A 17,613-nucleotide genomic window follows, 5' to 3' on the forward strand; every position below is an offset into this window, starting at 1 on the left:
GCATCCAGAATGCCAATGCAGCTTTACATACAAACATTCTGGCGACTTACAGATTACGGTATCAAAACACTAAAAACAGCTCAGGCAGGGTGGCTCATGCCTGTAATCCCAGCGCTTTGGGAGGCCAAGGTGTGTGGATCACTTGACGTCAGGAGTTTCAGCCCAGTCTGGCCAACATGGTAAAACCCCATCTCTACTAAAAAAAAAAAAAAAGGAAAAAGAAAAAGAAAAAAAAAAGCCAGTCGTGATGATGCGTGCCTGAGGTCCCAGCTACTCGGGAGGCGGAGGCATGAGAATCGCTTGAACCCAGGGGACAGAGGTTGCAGTGAGCTGAGATTGTACCATTGGACTCCAGCCTGGGTGACGGAGAGAGACCTCATCTCAAAAAAAAAAAAAAAAAAACACTGAAACAATCTAAAAAAAAAATCTAACCTGTGCAAACTGGGGGCTTAGCAAATTGATATCTAAGAGGGGTGCAATAGGATGTTGTTTACAATAAGATGGAAATTCCAATTACAGAGACTTGGAAACATAGAAGTTGTTTACAACAATGTGATAAGAGGGAATAGGAAACACCATGGTGTTTGTTTTGTTTTGTTTTGTCTTGTTTTTTTTTTTGCGATGGAGTTTCGCTCTGTCACCCAGGCTGGAGTGAAGCGGTATGATCTTGGCTCACCGCAACCTCCATCCCCTGGGTTGAGGCAATTCTCCTGCCTCAGCTCCCCAAGTAGCTGGGATTACAGGAGTGCGTCACCACACTCAGCTAACTTTTGTATTTTTAGTAGAGATGGGGTTTCGCCATGTTGGCCAGGCTGGTCTCAAACTCCTGACCTCAGGAGATCCACCCGTCTCAGCCTCCCAGAGTGCTAGGGTTACAGGCATGTGTCACTGAGCCCGGCCAATGATGTGTGTCCTTTAAATGAAACTAGGAAAAGAAAAATGAAACTGGAAAAGGAAATGTATGTGCATGAACAAGAATGTGTGGAAAACATGAAAAAGTGAAAAGTATAAAAACTGGATTATCGGTGGATTTCTCCTTTTCTAAATTTCGTTATTCTTTTTTTTTTTTTTTTTTAAACAGGGTCTCACTCTGTTGCCCAGGCTGGAGTGCAGTGGTGCGATCAAAGCTCACTGCAGCGTCAACCTCCCAGTCTCAAGCAATCCTCCCACCCCAGCCTCCCAAGTGGTTGGGACAACAGGCGTGAACCACCATGCCTGGCTAATGGCTAATTTTTGTATTTTTTTGTAGAGACAGGATTTTACCATGTTTTCCGGGCTGGCCTTGAACTCCTGGGCTCAAGAGATCCACCCACCTCAGCCTCCCAAAGAGCTGGGATTACAGGTGTGAGCATGGCACTAACCTCATTATTCATTTTTTACATCTCCTTTTTAAAAATGATTTTTCTCACAACACATGCAATTTCTTTTGTTCCATTCCAATTCAATTCTTTGTTTCCAAGGTCAGGTTTATGCTTTTAAAAATTAACAGCTTACCTTGAGTTTGATTGTCCCTTTATCTAAAAATGAAAATAAAATGAAAAAAGTTAAATCGAGAGCTGTGTTGCCCCGCCTCCCTGAGCTGCAGTCTCACAAACCACAAACTTTCTGAACCCAAAGGGGTTTCATGTGGACAAACACACCCTGGGTCATGCTGGCCTGGCCTGGGCCAGGCTGGGCCTCTGGCAGAAGCCAGAGGTTTCCTCCAAGCTGGCACAAGCTGAAGGCCAGAGGGGATGGACAAAGCTGAGCTATTCAAGGGAAAGCTGGCCTGCCTAAGTACTTGATTTACTTCACCCCTGGCTCCTGCCCAAAGTAAGCTGTGAGGGGAGTAATGGGAAAACACCAGGGGAGAGGAACAAGGAGAAGGGTGGAGAGAAAGAAGAGGGGACCGAGGTCCCTAGTGGACCTGCCTGTTCTCCCATCACCTCACTCTGCTACCCACATGGAATCATTTGTGGTACTGTACTAGGTTTCTGGCCTCCAGGACTCAATTAGGTATCTATTATTTTTGCCTGCCAGCAACAATCATCCCATTTCCTGCTAACAGATCTTCAATTCCCTTAGACAAGCTAACTGCCCAGCACACAAGCCACGAGTCTCCTAAGCTCTCCATCCACCTTCCTGGGGCTCTAAGCCAATCTGCATAGGCCTTCCCCCTGGTCACAGTGATTGGTTCAGGGTTGAGCACATGATCCAAAATGAACCAATCAGCACAGGTCATCACCTCTGGTCACAGTGATTGGCTCAGGGTTGAGCATATGACCCAAGATAGGCCAATCAGAGGGAATCCTGGGACTTTATCCAGCCATCTTGGGAAACTGGTGCTTCCCCTGATCTTAAGGGGAGACCTGGCTGCATCAGGAGATAGGGCAAGAAGCCAGGCAGAAATACCGGTGGACTTTCTTTCTAGTTATGAGAGACCATAAACTGTTGCAGAAGCCAACTGGAGTTGGGTTTCAGTTAGCTAGCCACCCAAGTCAGGAGTACCTGATTCTTCTAGGACTAGAAGGACTTCTAGAAGGTTCTAGAAGCTTCCACATTTCACCTTCTCTGACCACACCTCCCCAGGAGACAAGTGCTGCTTCAGTGGCCTTGGAGCCCCTGACCTTGTCTGTGTCTCCTGTGGCTACATCATTCTCGGCATGAGGAATGAGTCTACCTCCCCTGGGAGACTGCAGCTTTCTGGGCCAGGGATCTCATTCACCATCTTGCCCAGGAGGCTGAGGCTGTTGCTGTCTGAATTTGACCAAGGAGTGAGGGGGAGAGACTGGCTGAGGGCCTGAGCTGCACTTAGTAACAGGCCTGTGAGTCCAGGTCTGAGTCTAATGGTTCAGGTGTGCTGGAAACCCAACAAAAGGTCGGAGGGAGTCAGGTGATCTCCTCCAGGTCCCCTGTCCCACCTCTGGTCAAAGCTGACACAGGTGGGTGCCCCCACTCTGCCCAGATCTGCACCCACACAACTAGGGCTGCTGAGGAACTGTGAGCTGAACTGCCCTTTCTGGGCTTTACTCTCTCCATCTGTAGAATGAGGAGATTGCAACCTGTCCTCCCTCCCTCCCTCCCTCTTGTGCCCCTGGGGATTTAGGGCAGAAGGGAAGCAAAGCAACACCCACACTGTCCCAGTCCTGAAGGCCAGCAAGTGGCTCCACTTTGCAAAAGATGGGGAAGTCCTGGTCCGGCACCCAAGGGACCTACCCAGGATGGCTCCCTGGCTCTGCACCACCGGCTCACCCTGGGCCACCAGCTGAGCCTGGACTATGACTTCCCATGGGGAGTTAAAGATGGTCACGCTGATGACTTCCTCCACGCCCGCGCGAAAAACAGAGGGAGCTGCAATCAGGTAACCCCTGTAGGAAAGGAGATCCGAGGTGAAGTTCTCACCCGCAGCCCCCTGGCCTCGCTGCCACCACGGCTAGGTCAGGGCTCTCCCCGCAGCAGACTCCTGCCTTTTCCTGACCACACCTGGCTGGCACTGATGCTCTAGGAGTTTGTTCCCCCCACATTAGTTCTTGAGGCCAGGGATTGGCTCATTCACCTCTGAAGTCCCCATGCTGGGTAAGAATCTGGCCTCACTGGATTTTTCAGCATCACACATCCCCTCTTACTCTCCGTATTCCAGCCTCCAGGCTGTTTGCTCAGCTACTTCCTTCTGCCCCCGGACCTTTGTTTGTTTGTTTGTTTGTTTTTGTTTTGTTTCTGGAGACAGACTTGCTCTGTCCCCCAGGCTGGAGTGCAGTGGCGTGATCTCGGCTCACTGCAACCCCCGCCTCCCAGGTTCAAGGGATTCTCGTGCTTCAGCCTCCCGAGTAGCTGGGATTACAGGTGTCTCTCACCAAGCCTGGCTGATTTTTGTCTTTTTAGTAGAGACAGGGTTTTGCCATGTTGGCCAGGATGATCTCAAACTCCTGACCTCAAATGATCCACTCTCCTTAGCCTCCCAAAGTTCTGGGATTACAGGCATGAGCCACCATGCCCGGCCCATCTGGCCCAGGACCTTTGCACATGTCATGCCCACTGTCTGAAATACTCTCCTCCACAAGTCAGGTAACCGGCAGGATCCCACTTCATCCTCACAGTGCACCCCCGCCCCCACCATCATGAGAAGTACTGACATCAGCCCCATTCAGAGAGAAAGGAAACCCTGGAGAAGTCAAGTCACTAGCCCCAACAGTGACAGACCAGGATTCTAACTCAGGCAGCCAGACTCCAGAACCTGATAAAAAGAAGCAAAGGGCTTCTTTGCAACATTCATTTTAAGAACAAACCCTGAAAACAAACTATAGGGCCTCAAACAGAAAAAATTCTGAAAACGATGGAATCAAGGCAGGCGTCTCTTTCCTAAAATCTTCTGATTGACTATGAAGTCACCTCTGGAAGGGAGGCATTACCCCCACTTTCCCAATGGGAAGTTGATGCTTCAGAAGGATAGGAACATGCACCAGATCACACAGCTGAGCAGAAGAGGGTGCTGGGGTGTCCTTAAGGGACATGACCTGAGGACCCAGGTCCTCCCCACCTGAGCTCCTGTCTCCCAGTATCTGCAGACTTCCATGGAAAATTACAAAGGCCATGTAACCTCATGAAATGCTTACAGTGTCCCCACAATCACCAAGAGCATTATAGCAAAGGCACCACAATTGCAACCATGTAGCATGATGGAAATCCGAAGAAAAGAGGGTAAAGAGGAAAACTGGACCATGCAATGAGATTAGGAGACATTTTCATTTCAATATTTTTTATTTATTTATTTATTTATTTATTTATTTATTTATTTTTAATTGAGACTGAATCTTGCTCTGTTGCCTAAGCTGGAGTGCAGTGATGTGATCTCAGCTCACTGTACCCTCCAACTCTAAGGTTCAAGGGACTCTCCTGCCTCAGCCTCCAGAGTAGCTGGGACTACAGGAGTGTGCCACCACGCCTGGCTAATTTTTGTATTTTTCGTAGAGACAGGGTTCCACCATGTTGGCCAGGCTTGTCTTGAACTCCTGACCTCAAGTCATCTGGCCGCCTTGGCCTCCCAAAGTGCTGGGATTACAGGCCCACTGCACCTGGCCTCAATAGTGTCTCTAGAACAACCCAACATCCACGTGCATTGAGACCACGTGAATTGAGACCATTACCTCACATCATGCAATTAGATTAACTCAAAGTTAATCTTAGTAACAGATCTAAATTGAAGAAGTAAAACTTGTAGAAGAACTAGAAGATAACAAAGGAGAAAGTCATTGCGTGCTTAGATTAGGCAAAGATTTCTTGGGTAAGATACCAAAACTATCCATAAAATAACTCATGATAAACCAAACTTCATGAAAACATCATTACAAATTTTGTATCTCAAAAGACGCAGTGGGTTTGTGTTGTTTCATGCACACGAACAATGGGTTTGGGTTGTTTACTGCAGCCCTGGCCACAGTGGGCACTGACCCTGTGATCATAGTGTGCTCCATCTGCCTTGAATAATTACCAGAGTTCAGTCCCCTGGGATCACACATGTGCTGTCCAACTCTAGGACCAACTGGAGTTTGCAAGACCCTAGGTGTGTGCTGTGTATTACATAACTCCAGCACTGACCAGGACACGCAATTACCCTGGGTTTGTAGGTGTCCTGTCCAGCTCTAGCACAGGAATGTGGCATCCTTTAGAAGGGACATACTCTTTCTGTCTGGCTCCCAGCAGATCCCTAGAGCTTAGCCTCACATATAGTACGTGGTGAGTATAGAAGACAGAATGAGGAATAAGTGTTCATTTTGCTTCGTCACCTTTGAAAGTCCTAACAATATGGGTTTGAGTCTACTTCCAACTGCCCAGAGAACCTGACATCACCAAATTAAGTTTCCCTGCCATTCAGAAGTTGCGGCTGTTTCCAGCTGTTGGGATGCCTGCCAGCCATTCACTATCACACCTGACCCACCCCTAGCATCTGGGCCAACACTGGCTTCTCATCCTGCTGGTCTCAGAAGGTCCCAGATTGGGGAAAGTGATGTCCGGGTCAGTGTAGACAGAATTGCTCTTACAACTGCAAAGCTATGCTGCTTTCTGGGATCAGAAATTCCTCACACAAAAATCTCTCAGGTCACAGAAGTGGGCATCCAGAGCTATTCCTAAGATGGGATCCTTTGGGCTGGGTGAACCATGCCCCTGGTTTAGAGGCCAGCTACTCTGGAATCCCAGGTCGGTCATTTGGGGACGTTTCTTCCCCAGTGTGTCTGTCAGTACAGGGATTCCATGTCACTTAACAGATGGTAAGATCCCAGGGTGACTTTAGTCAGAGGCAAACGCCCTGGAGAACTGTTTAAAATTCTCCAACGGGCCAGGCACAGTGACTCACCCTGTAATCCGAGCACTTTGGGAGGCCGAGGTGGGTGGATCACCTGAGGTCAGGAGTTCCAGAACAGCCTGGCCAACATGGAGAAACTCCATCTCTACTAAAAAAATACAAAAAATTAGCCGGGTGTGGCGGCACACGCTTGTAATCCCAGCTACTCGGGAGGCTGAGGCAGGAGAGCCATTTGAACCTGGGAGGTGGAGGCTGCAATGAGCCGAGATCATGCCATTGCACTCCACCCTGGGCAATAAGAGTAAAACTCCGTCTCAAAAATAAAAAAATAAAAAATTTAAAAACACCTTTTTATAAGGCAGGGTCTGTCATTGGACCCAAGGTCTGTCATGTGGGGCCGTGTCATTCCTTGTGGTGGAAGCTGACCTGCGCATCCAAAGCTGTTTACCAGCATTCCTGACCTGCGCTCACTTGACGCCAACACCAAATGCCTCCCCCTATTTGTGACAACCAGAAATACCTCCAGACATTTCCCAATGGCCTCAGGGAGACAGAAATCCCCACCCCACCCCCACCCCAGGGCTTAGAACCACTATTCTAAGGGATGTCAGCTTTGAAAGAAGCATCAGGATGAAAATTTGCAGGGTTCCTATTTCACGAAGCCTAGGAGAGGAAAGTCTGGATGCTCAGAGCGCAGTAGACTGTCTTGCTTTTAAAACTGTAACCAGCAAGGACCAGGTACTCACAGCAAATAACGACACCCACCTAGTCTCACTGCTTACCAGCTTTCTGGAAACTCCTAAACAAGGGCTGCTTGAACAAGCCGCCTCCTAAACGCCCAGCTGGACTAAAAGGCTGGGCTTGTGCAGACCAAGGCAGCCCCCCTGAACCCACAGCCCTGCAGAGCTCACCAGAACTTGCCAGGTTTAGAAATATTCTCTGTGAAGCCAACTTAGGAGTTCTCCCCAGCAGCTAGTTAATTCACCTTCTCCCCGCCATCAACCCACCAGGAGCCTGCAAGCAAACCTCTAGAAAAATGTAGAAGCAAAACAAACATTTTCTCCCCCCTCACCACGCCCACCCACGGGAAACTGCCCGTTCCCACTCTCCTCCCACTTCTCAGCCAAGACGTGCCTCTTACCTTCATGCCTTGGACAACTGGAAATCGCCACCCAAGATGACAGCCCGGGTCACACGAAGGGGTCGAGGTGGGGCGGGGGGAGCTGACCTCAGCGCCTTTAGCTTTTGGAAGTCCCTGTACCTCCACAGTCACTTTGGAAACTTTAGGGCGCCCCCTCCCCAAGACGATTCGGGAACAAGAGGCCAGGTCCAGCCCAGCGCGGAGGCTGTGTGGCCTTGGGTAGGTCGCTGCGACCCTCTGAGCCAGTCCCTACGACCCCCACCCCAGAAGGCGACCGACCTCCTCTGTCGCCGGGGATACTCACGGGGCCTGAGGCTGCGCGGCGCGCACGCCGTCCCGCGCCGACAGCAGTAGGAGCAGGAGCGGGAGCAACGGCCAGAGCAGGGCGCAGCTCATTTTTCGGCTCCGGGGGTGCGCTGCGCCTGGGGAGGGGGCCGGGCCAGGGCTGGGCCAGGGCCAGGGTCCGAGCGCGGCCGTCCTCCCGCCGCCGCCGGGGGCCCTTTGTTCGCAGCCCCCGCGCAGTGCGCCCGGCGCCATGCGCCCCGCTCTGCGCCCGGCCAAGCTGGGGCAGCCCCGGGCCAGCCCCCTCCCCGGACCCGCCTCGTCTCCGGGCCCGCCCAGCTCGCCCCGCTCGCCCCACTCCTGGGCGCACCCTCCTGGGACGCCTGCTCCGCCCATCTCCGGACCCTGACCCGCCCCGATCCCTTCCCGCGATCGTCCCCCCACTTACTCCCCGACCCACCCGGGCCCTGCCCAATTCCTCCCGAACCCGCCTCCTCGCCCCCTACCCGGATTCTCCCCCGGATTCCCCCGTCCCCACCAGCCCCGCCTCGGACCCGACCCCCAACCGCCCTCTCCTCTCCACCCAGCGTCCACTTGGAACCTGCCCCTTCCCTGGCCTCTCGCCCCCTCCCTCCCCAGCCACCCCCCTTATGGCCCCCTCCCCGGGCCCACCCCTCCCCAGGGGCCGCTGGGTCTGGACGCCGCCTGCAACCTCCATCCCACAGGGGCGGCTGTGCCCCAGGCCCTGGCCTGTATCTGGTGCCCAGTACAGTGCGTGCAGCCCGAGGAGCAGAGGATCCTTTGGGGAAACAGTCTAGCCAGGGATCGAACCTTCCAGACCCACATCTGCCCCAGGCCCCTATCTGTCCTCTCATCTCCCCTCTCCCCTACCCCCAATGTCCACAAATCCCTTGGGCCTGTCCCCTCTCTCTCTGGGCCTCAGAGTCCCCCTTCCCCTCCCATACAGCAGGGATGGATGGGCACCTCCTTTCTCTCCAAGAGCAGGGTGTCCCCTCCTGCCCCTCCCCGTGTGGCCACTTCAGCGATGGTCCTGCTGTCCTAGGTCCCACTGGCAGGCGGCACATCCTATACCATGTCCCAGTCCTGGACCCTCTCCCTCCAATGTGGAGCCCCCTTCCCCCAGCTACCGGCTGCCCTCCTAAAATTCCAGTGCTGACTACACCTCCTCCTGCCAGGAATCCTCGGGGCTCCCTGTTTATTTTATGTTTTATTTTTATGTTTTGAGACCAGAATTTTGCTCTGTTGCCCAGGCAGGAATTTAGTGGCGCAGTTACAGCTCACTGCAGCCTCAAACTCCTGGAGAGTAGCCGGGACTACAGGTGCAAGCCCACACCCAGCTAATTTTTATATGTATATATTTTTAGAAACGGAGTTGCACTGTGTTGCCCAGGCTGGTCTTGAACTCTGGGCTCAAATGATCCTCCCTCCTCAGCCTCCCAGAGTGCTAGGATTACAGGTGTGAGCCACCACATCCAGCCAGGGCTTCCCGTTTATTGAGACGAAATCCAAACTCTGGCTTTGATGGCAGAGACCTCAGCCCAGTTCCTCCAACACCTTGTTCTCACTCCACTGCCTGCTTCTGCCTAAGCTCTGTCTTCCTCTACCTGCCTCCTTCGCCAGACAAATTCCTGATCATTCCAGGAAATTCGAGGGAAGCTTCTCTTGCCCCCTCCCTGCCCCTAGGGATGTGGGTCCTCTGGGGGCTTCTCAGCCCTGTCCACGGCCTTTGGACCCAGCACTGATCACTCAGGCAGCACCAAGCCCTGGATTGGGCGGTGAGGACCCGGGGACATACAGTACCTGCTGCCACTGAGCACACAACCAGAGGGGATGTAACTGATGATGGTGTGTGGATGTGTGTGGGTGTGTGCACGCATGCAGGGGCCGGAGTGGACTGAATAGCTGTCGCTCCTGCCCGAAGAGGAGGAGTTGCTGCCTACCTCCAAGCTCAGACCAGGCCAACCCCAAGCAGGCTGCTAAACTCACATGGAGGTGCAAAAATTTAGCACCAAGAAGCAGCATCTGGTCTCACCCTCATCATCGAAATTTGCCCCCTGCCACCCCTCCAGGCCAATTCTGACTCCTACCTAAGCCAACCTCCACTCCTCAGCCTCCAGGCCAGCCTTTGACCCCTCCACTTCCTCCTTGACCATTGGGCTCTGGCCACACTGGCCTTTGAGATACATCAGACCCCCACCCACCCACCACCACCACCATCTTGGGCCGAGGTGCCAGCTGTTCCCTCTGCCTGGGATGCACTTCCCTGTGGGATCACAAGACCGGCCGCTCTTCTCCACCTTCAGGGTTAGCCCTGAGGTGCCTTTCCTGCCTGTCTGTGTTGTAAGGTCTAAAATGTCAGTGCTGCCTTAGCATGGTTGAGCCACACAGGACCACGATGTCCTGACCAACTGTTCAGCTACTCTCGCCAAATATGCCCCCTGCCTGGCAAGAGAAGTTGCTCTCCACCTGGCTGTCTCACCAAGCAACCAGACCAGCTGTACCCCACCCATCAGCCACAGACTTCACTTCCCTAGCTGCTGAGAAGTTATTGAAACAAGCCATGGCCAGGCACAGTGGCTCATGCCTGTATCCCAGCACTTTGGGAAGCCGAGGCGGGTGGATCACCTGAGGCCAGGAGTTCGAGACCAGCCTGGCCAACATGGTGAAAACCCGTCTCCGCTAAAAATACAAAAATTAGCCGGGTGTGGTGGTGCAAACCTGTAATCCCAGCTACTCGGGAGGCTGAGGCAGGAGAATCGCTTGAACCCGGGAGGTGGAGTTTGCAGTGAGCTGAGATTGCGCCACTACACTCCAGCCTGGGTGACAGAGCGAGACTCCATCTCAAAAAAAAAGAAAGAAAGAAACAAGCCAATCATATCCTCCCAGGAGAACCAGGAGCCGCCTCACCCTCTTGTTACTACAAAGCTTGCTTCCCACAGCCCCTGGTTGTTCATTGTGCTCCTAAGTGCAACCCCTGTGTGACCTCGCACGGTGTACAGGGTCCTCCTCCCCTCATTGTGTGAGAATAGGTGAGCACTAAACTGTAGATCTCACCTACCCAATGTCACATGTTGTATATTTGGCCATCTCATACTCCTTTTTTTTTTTTTTTTTTTTTTTTTTTTGAGACAGAGTCTTGCTCTGTAGCCCAGGCTGGAGTGTAGTGGCACGACCTCAGCTCACTGCAAGCTCTGCCTCCCGGGTTCATGCCATTCTCCTGCCTCAGTCTCCCAAGTAGGTGGGACTACAGGCGCCTGCCACCATGCCCAGCTAATTTTTTGTATTTTTAGTAGAGACAGGGTTTCACCGTGTTAGCCAAGATGTTGTCGATCTCCTGACCTCGTGATCTGCCCGCCTCAGCCTCCCAAAGTGCTGGGGTTACAGGCGTGAGCCACGGCACCTGGCCTTTTTTTTTTTTTTTAAACAAAGTCTCGCTCTGTCACACAGGCTGGAGTGCAATGGAGTGATCTCAGCTCACTGCAACCTCCACCTCCTGGGTTCAAGCCATTCTCCAGCCTCAGCCTTCTGAGTAGCTGGGATTACAAGCACCCGCCACCACGTCCCGCTAATTTTTTTATTTTTAGTAGAGACAGGGTTTTGCCATGTTGGCCAGGCTGATCTCGAACTCCTGACCTTGTGTGATCCGCCCGCCTCAGCCTCCCAAAGTCCTGGGATTACAGGCCTGAGCCACTGTGCCCGGCCTAATGGGAGACGGTGGCAGATCACCAGGCATTAGATTCTCCTAAGGAGCACACAACATAGATCCCTCACATGCGCAGTTTGCAATAGGGTTTGGGCTTCTGTGAGAATCTAATGCTGCTGCTGATCTGACAGGGAGTGGAGCTTGGGAGATAAAGTGAGCAATGGGGAGAGGCTATAAATATAGATGAAGCTTTGCTTACTCATCCAATATCAGACCGGTGTCAGTCTGTGGCCCAGGGGTTGGAGACCCTTGATTTAGATGATGGGTGAACAGGAGTCAGTGAGGACACTAGCATGGCCCGGTCATCCAGTTTGAGTGCATGGTACACAAAGCACGGAGCATGGTCTTATTATTCCGTATACATCTGCTTCCTGTCTGTCTTCTTTGGGATGTGAGCCCCCCGTTTGCTGCTGGCCCCAGCCCCTGGCTCAAAGCGGGCACTCCTCACACAGATTACTGCCTCAGCAGCACACAGGAGAAGGCTCAGCTCGCTGCTTAGAAGAGTCAGTTGATACTGTTCCATAAATTATACAAGCCTGAGTTAACAAAGCCATCACCAAAAACTAAATTATACAGATTTGCAATGAAACACATTATACAGGTTGAGTAGCCAAAATGCATTATCGGCTGGGTGCAGTGGCTCATGCCTGTAATCCCAGCACTTTGGAAGGCCAAGGTGGGTGAATCACTTGAGGTCAGGAGTTCGAGACCAGCCTGACTAACATGGTGAAACCCCGTCTCTACAAAATACAAAAATTAGCTGGGTGTCATGGCAGGTACCTGTAATTCCAGCTGCTTGGGAGGCTAAGGCATGAGAATCACTTGAATCAGGAAGGTGAAGGTTGCAGTGAGCCAAGAATGGGCCACTGCGCTCCAGCCTGGGCAACAGAGCCAGACCCTGTCTCAAAAAAAAGAAAAAATGCCTAATCTAAAATGCACTTTCCAAAATGGTCAGTGCAAGTGCAAGAAATGTTCCAGATTTTTAATATTTCAGATTTGGGGATATTTACATTATACTTACTGGTAGAGTATTGTGTGTGTGTGTGTTTGTGAGAGAGAGAGAGAGAGAGAGAGAGAGAGAGAGAGAGAGTCTGGTTCTGTTGCCTAGGCTGCAGTGCAGTGGTGCGATATTGGCTCACTGCAACCTTCACCTCCTGGGTTCAAGCAATCCTCCCACTTCAGCCTCCCAAGTAGCTAGGACTATAGGCACATGCCACCACATTTGGCTAATTTTTGTATTTTTCTAGAGACAGGGTTTCTCCATGTTGCTCAGGCTGGTCTCGAACTTCTGAGCTGAAGTGAGCCACCTGCTTCAGCCTCCCAAAGTGCTGGGTTTACAGGCATGAGCCATCGTGCCCAGAGTATCTTTAATCTGAAAATCTGAAATCTGAAATGTTCTAGTGAGTGTTTCCTTTGAGCATCATGTTGGCACTGAAAATTTTTAAATTTTGGAGCATTTGTGGAATTTGGATTTTCAGATTAGAGATGCTCAACGTGTATTAAAAATATGGCTGGGCGAGGTGGCTCATGCCTGTAATCCCGGCAGTTTGGGAGGCCAAAGTGGGCAGATTATTTGAAGCCAGGAGTTTGAGACCAACCTGACCAACATGGTGAAACCTCATCTCTCCTAAAAATACAAAAAATTAGCCAGGTTTGGTGGTGCATGCCTGTAATCTCAACTATTCAGGAAGTTAAGGCAAGGGAATCGCTTGAACCCAGGAGTCAGAGGTTGCAGTGAACTGAGATCACGCCACTGCACTCCAACCTGGACGACAGAGTGAGACTGTCGCAAATAAAAAAATAAACAGCAAAGGCGCTGGAAGTGCTCACAACTCATCACGTCTTCATGTTACTACATTTTACAGTTCTCTGTACTCTTGAGGTTATGCGTGGTGAAAATACTCTGTAATAACACACATCTCGTCCTTACTCTGTGTTTAATCACTTCACGCCAGTAGGTTGAAATTACCCATGGGCGGAGTACAGTCAATTCCACTTTATCACTTGTTTTGAAAGCACAGATGTGTTCTGACACGATGGATGCATTAGGAATGATTTGAGCATAAAATCAAATGTTGTGTTCGCTTATGTGAGATTTTTGTCTGCAAGAAACATTGGGTACGAATGCAGAAAACTGCACCTGGCTGACCACAGCCACTTAGGAATGCACAAAACCACACGTGCACCCTCTCCAGCATCTGTGTGCTCCCTCAGTGCCTTGCTGTATGCCGGGAGCCACCCCGTCCCTGTCTGAGGTTACAATATGCCGCCTGATTTCAGATGATCTCCTCCCAGCCCTTCACAGGCTGCCACCTCCCCACGCCCAGGTTCACAAGCGAGCCTTGGGTCTTTTCCAAGGTTGATACCGTTATTTGTGTAATCTTTTTTTTTTTTTTTTTTTTGAGATGGGTTCTCACTGTGTTGTCCAGGCTGGTGTGCAGTGGCACGATCAGGGCTCACTGCAGCCTCAACATCCCAGGCTCAAGTGATCCTCCTGCCTCAGCCTCCGGAGTAGCTGAGACCACAGGCGTGTATCACCATGCCCGGCTAATTTTTTTTTTTTTTTTGTATTTTTAGTAGAGACAGGGTTTTGCCATCTTACCCAAGCTGGTCTCCAACTTCTGGACTCAAGCGATCCACCCGCCTCCCAAAGTGCTGGGATTATACAGGCGTGAGGCATCGCGCCCGGCCATATTCTTGAAATTCATAACCGTTTAACATTTATACAATGGCACTACCATTTTTAGTAGGTGCCTATGTTTTTTAGGTGTCATTGGTGACATTTGGATGGTTGTGCCCTGACCCATTTTCCCATGAGCCCTGTGGTTTGATTGTGTGTATGAATTTGCAGTGTGAGGTCATTTTTAGGGATGCCTGTTTCGTGAGGGTGGAACCGGCTGCATTAGCCCCATGATAAATGGTTGTTAAACATCTTCAAACATGCCTAGGATGGGCAGTTTTGCAGTTAGGATGGTGGATGAGGAAGATCGCAAAGACTATCCTGTTGTCAGTGGGCGTTTTTCTTTTCTTTCTTTTCTTTTATCTTTTAATTGAGACAAAGTCTCGCCCTATTGCCCAGGCTGGAGTGCAGTAGCACCATCTCGGCTCACTGCCAACCTCTGCCACCCGGGTTCAAGCGATTCTCGTGCCTCAGCCTCCCGAGTAGCTGGGATTACAGGCACATACCACCACGCCCAGCTAACTTTTTGGGTTTGTTTGTTTGTTTGTTTGTTTGTTTTTTAAATAGAGATGAGGTTTCACCATGTTGGCCAGGCTGTTCTTGAACTCCTGACCTCAAGTGATCTGCCCACCTCGGCATCCCAAAGTGCTGGGATTACAGGCATGAACCACTGTGCCTGGCCCAGTGGGCATTTTTCTCCCACTTAGCCAGCATGTGCCTGTGCCTGCCAGGTGCCCAGGAGATTGGATGTCAGGGCTGAAGACGGACAGACAGCCCGATGGTCTGCAGGGGTCTGGGTCTTCTAGCACAGTGCCCCCCACAGGGTTCCTAGGGTCAGCGGGAGATCAGGCCATGCCTGTCCAGGACATTTCATATAAATGGAATCGTACACTATGTGCGCTTTTGTGTCTGCCTTCTCTCACTCAGCATCATTTTTTGTTTTTTGTTTTTTTTAATGGAGTCTTGCTCTGTTGCCCAGGTTGGAGTGCAGTGGCGCAATCTCGGCTCACCGCAACCTTCGTCTCCCGAGTTCAAGCGATTCTCTGCCTCAGCCTCCCAAGTAGCTGGGATTACAGGCACGCACCACCACATCCAGGTAATTTTTTGTATTTTTAGTAGAGACAGGGTTTCTCTGTGTTGCCCAGGCTGGTCTTGAACTCCTGACCTCAGGTGATCTGCCCACCTCGGCCTCCCAAAGTGCTGGGATTATAGGCATGAGCCCCTGCGCCCAGCCAAAATATGCAATGACACCTGCCAGGAGTGAGGCAGGAATTATTTTCTTTTTTTTTTTTTTTTTTTGAGACGGAGTCTCGCTCTGTCGCCCAGGCTGGAGTGCAGTGGCCGGATCTCAGCTCACTGCAAGCTCCGCCTCCCGGGTTCACGCCATTCTCCGGCCTCAGCCTCCCGAGTAGCTGGGACTACAGACGCCCGCCACCTCGCCCGGCTAGTTTTTTGTATTTCTTAATAGAGACGGGGTTTCACCGTGTTAGCCAGGATGGTTTCGATCTCCTGACCTCGTGATCCGCCCGTCTCGGCCTCCCAAAGTGCTGGGATTACAGGCTTGAGCCACCGCGCCCGGCCAGGAATTATTTTCTTAATAACGTATTTATTTTCTCTACTTCGCTTTATTGTCAGAATATGATATATAATATATAGATCATACAAAATATGCGTTAATTGATCGTTTACATTATCTGTTGACTTCCGGTCCACAGTAGGCTATTAATAGTTAAGTTTTGGGGGAATCAAAAGTTATGCACGGATTTTCAACTCAGTGGAGGTTCAGTACCCCTAACCCCATCGTTCTTCAGGACCAACTATACATCTATTTAGAAAAACAAACATGTACACTGAAACACAAAAATTGGGCCAGGCACTGTGGCTCACACCTATAATCTCAGCACCTTGGGAGGTCGAAGTGGGAGGATCACTTGAGGCCAGGAGTTCATGACCAGCCTGGGCATTATAGTGAAACTTCATTCTACAAAAATTAAAAAATTTGGCCAGATGTGGTGGCTCACCCCTGTAATCCCAGCACTTTGGGAGGCCAATGCAGGCAGATCACTTGAGGTCAGAAGTTCGAGACCAGCCTGGCCAACGTGGCGAAATCCCATTGCTAACAAAAATACAAAAATTTCCCAGGTGTGGTGGCAGAAGCCTGTAATCCCAGCTACTTGGGAGGCTGAGGCAGGAGAATCTCTTGAACCTGGGAGGCGAGGTTGCAGTGAGTCAAGATTGCGCCACTGCACTCCAGCCTGGGTGAGAGACTCCATCTTGGGGAAAAAAAAAAAACAAAGAAACAAAGAAAAAAGAAAAATTAGCTGTATGTGTTGGCTCTGAGTGGCCTCCAAAAGTGGCTTTTAGGGGGACATCTGGGATCTGCCCCAGCAAGTCCCAGCTATTCAAGAGGCTGAGGCAGGAGAATTCCTTGAGCCTAGGAGTTTGAAGATGCAGTGAGCTATGGTTGCACCACTGTGCTCCAGCCTGAATGACAGAGCAAGACCCTGTCTCTTTAAAAAAAAAAAAAAAAGGCTGAGTGCCGCGGCTCATGCCTATAATCCCAGCACTTTGGGAGGCCGAGGGCGGGAGGATCATCTGAAGTCGGGAGTTCGAGATCAGCCTGACCAACATGGAGAAACCCCATCTCTACTAAAAATACAAAATTAGCCCGGCCTGGTAGCACATGCCTGTAATTCCAGCTACTTGGGAGGCTGAGGCAGGAGAATCGCTTGAACCCGGGAGGCGGAGGTTGCGGTGAGCCAAGATCGCGCTACAGCACTCCAGCCTGGGCAACAAGAACAAAACTTGGTCTCAAAAAAATTTTTTTAAATAAAAAATAAATTTAAAAAAAGGGATGGGGCAGTTTAACAGGATGCAGGCCTGGGACTTTCCATGGAGGAAGAGGCCTCGGAAAGGTCTATGTCTGGGACAAGGTGACCTGAAGTGCCCTTGGGCTTGACCTCTTGGACTCAGACCTCTCTGGGGTTTGGAGACGCCAGCTGCCCCAAACACCGCTCCGAGCACAAGCAATGTGCCACATAGCCCTGTGGCAGGAAGGAGATCGTGCCCGCTCCAAGTAGCACCAAGCCGGGAGGAAGGCAAAGGAGTCTCGGGCTGCCACGGGCCCTCTAGGGGTGTGGGGACCAGAGTTCAAGCCAGGTTTCCTTGCCCTGTGAACCCTGCCTTGTGTCCTCGAGGCGGGGAGTGAACGCAGGCCGTCGTCGGGGGACAGCACAGGGCAGATGGTCCCCGGCCGGGCGGGACCAGTGTGTAGGCTCTAGGGTCAGCATCAGGGTGACCTTGGGAATGTGCAGCTCCTTGGAGATGAACTCACAGCTGGTCCAAGCTCTGACCGCGCTTCTAGAAAGAAGCTTCAGCCTCACAACTCCGGAATCACTTCCCTAAAACCCCAGTTTGCCGAGTTTTTGCCTCAACCACCCTGAGTGGCTCTGTCCTGCCTGGACCCTGAGTCTGAGCAAAGACAATGGCCTCTGATCATCTGGCCC

At 51.3% G+C, this 17,613-nt stretch overlaps 1 protein-coding gene across 5 annotated transcripts in view; it reads right to left on the reverse strand.

Moving 5' to 3' along the window:
- LOC105492066 (C3 and PZP like alpha-2-macroglobulin domain containing 8) overlaps positions 1-7,923 on the reverse strand; it is a 118,947-nt gene extending 111,024 nt beyond the window's left edge. For 2 of the 5 annotated variants that reach the window (XR_011617850.1, XM_011758969.3), the window contains exons 1-3: positions 7,726-7,921; positions 3,196-3,347; positions 1,495-1,517 (exon numbers count right to left, since the gene is read on the reverse strand). Coding sequence is in view for 4 of the 5 variants with exons in the window: in XM_011758969.3 (XP_011757271.2) it covers positions 1,495-1,517; positions 3,196-3,347; positions 7,726-7,817 (267 nt within the window). In the remaining variant the exon portion in view is untranslated. Of the gene's footprint in view, positions 1-1,494; positions 1,518-3,195; positions 3,348-7,725 lie in introns of all 5 variants that reach the window. The other 3 variants (XM_011759046.3, XM_071087639.1, XM_071087638.1) reach the window with 2 other exon arrangements.
- Between the last annotated feature and the right edge of the window lie 9,690 nt (positions 7,924-17,613).

The sequence above is a fragment of the Macaca nemestrina genome, chromosome 20 (genome assembly GCF_043159975.1).
Source record: "Macaca nemestrina isolate mMacNem1 chromosome 20, mMacNem.hap1, whole genome shotgun sequence".
Lineage (NCBI taxonomy): Eukaryota > Metazoa > Chordata > Mammalia > Primates > Cercopithecidae > Macaca > Macaca nemestrina.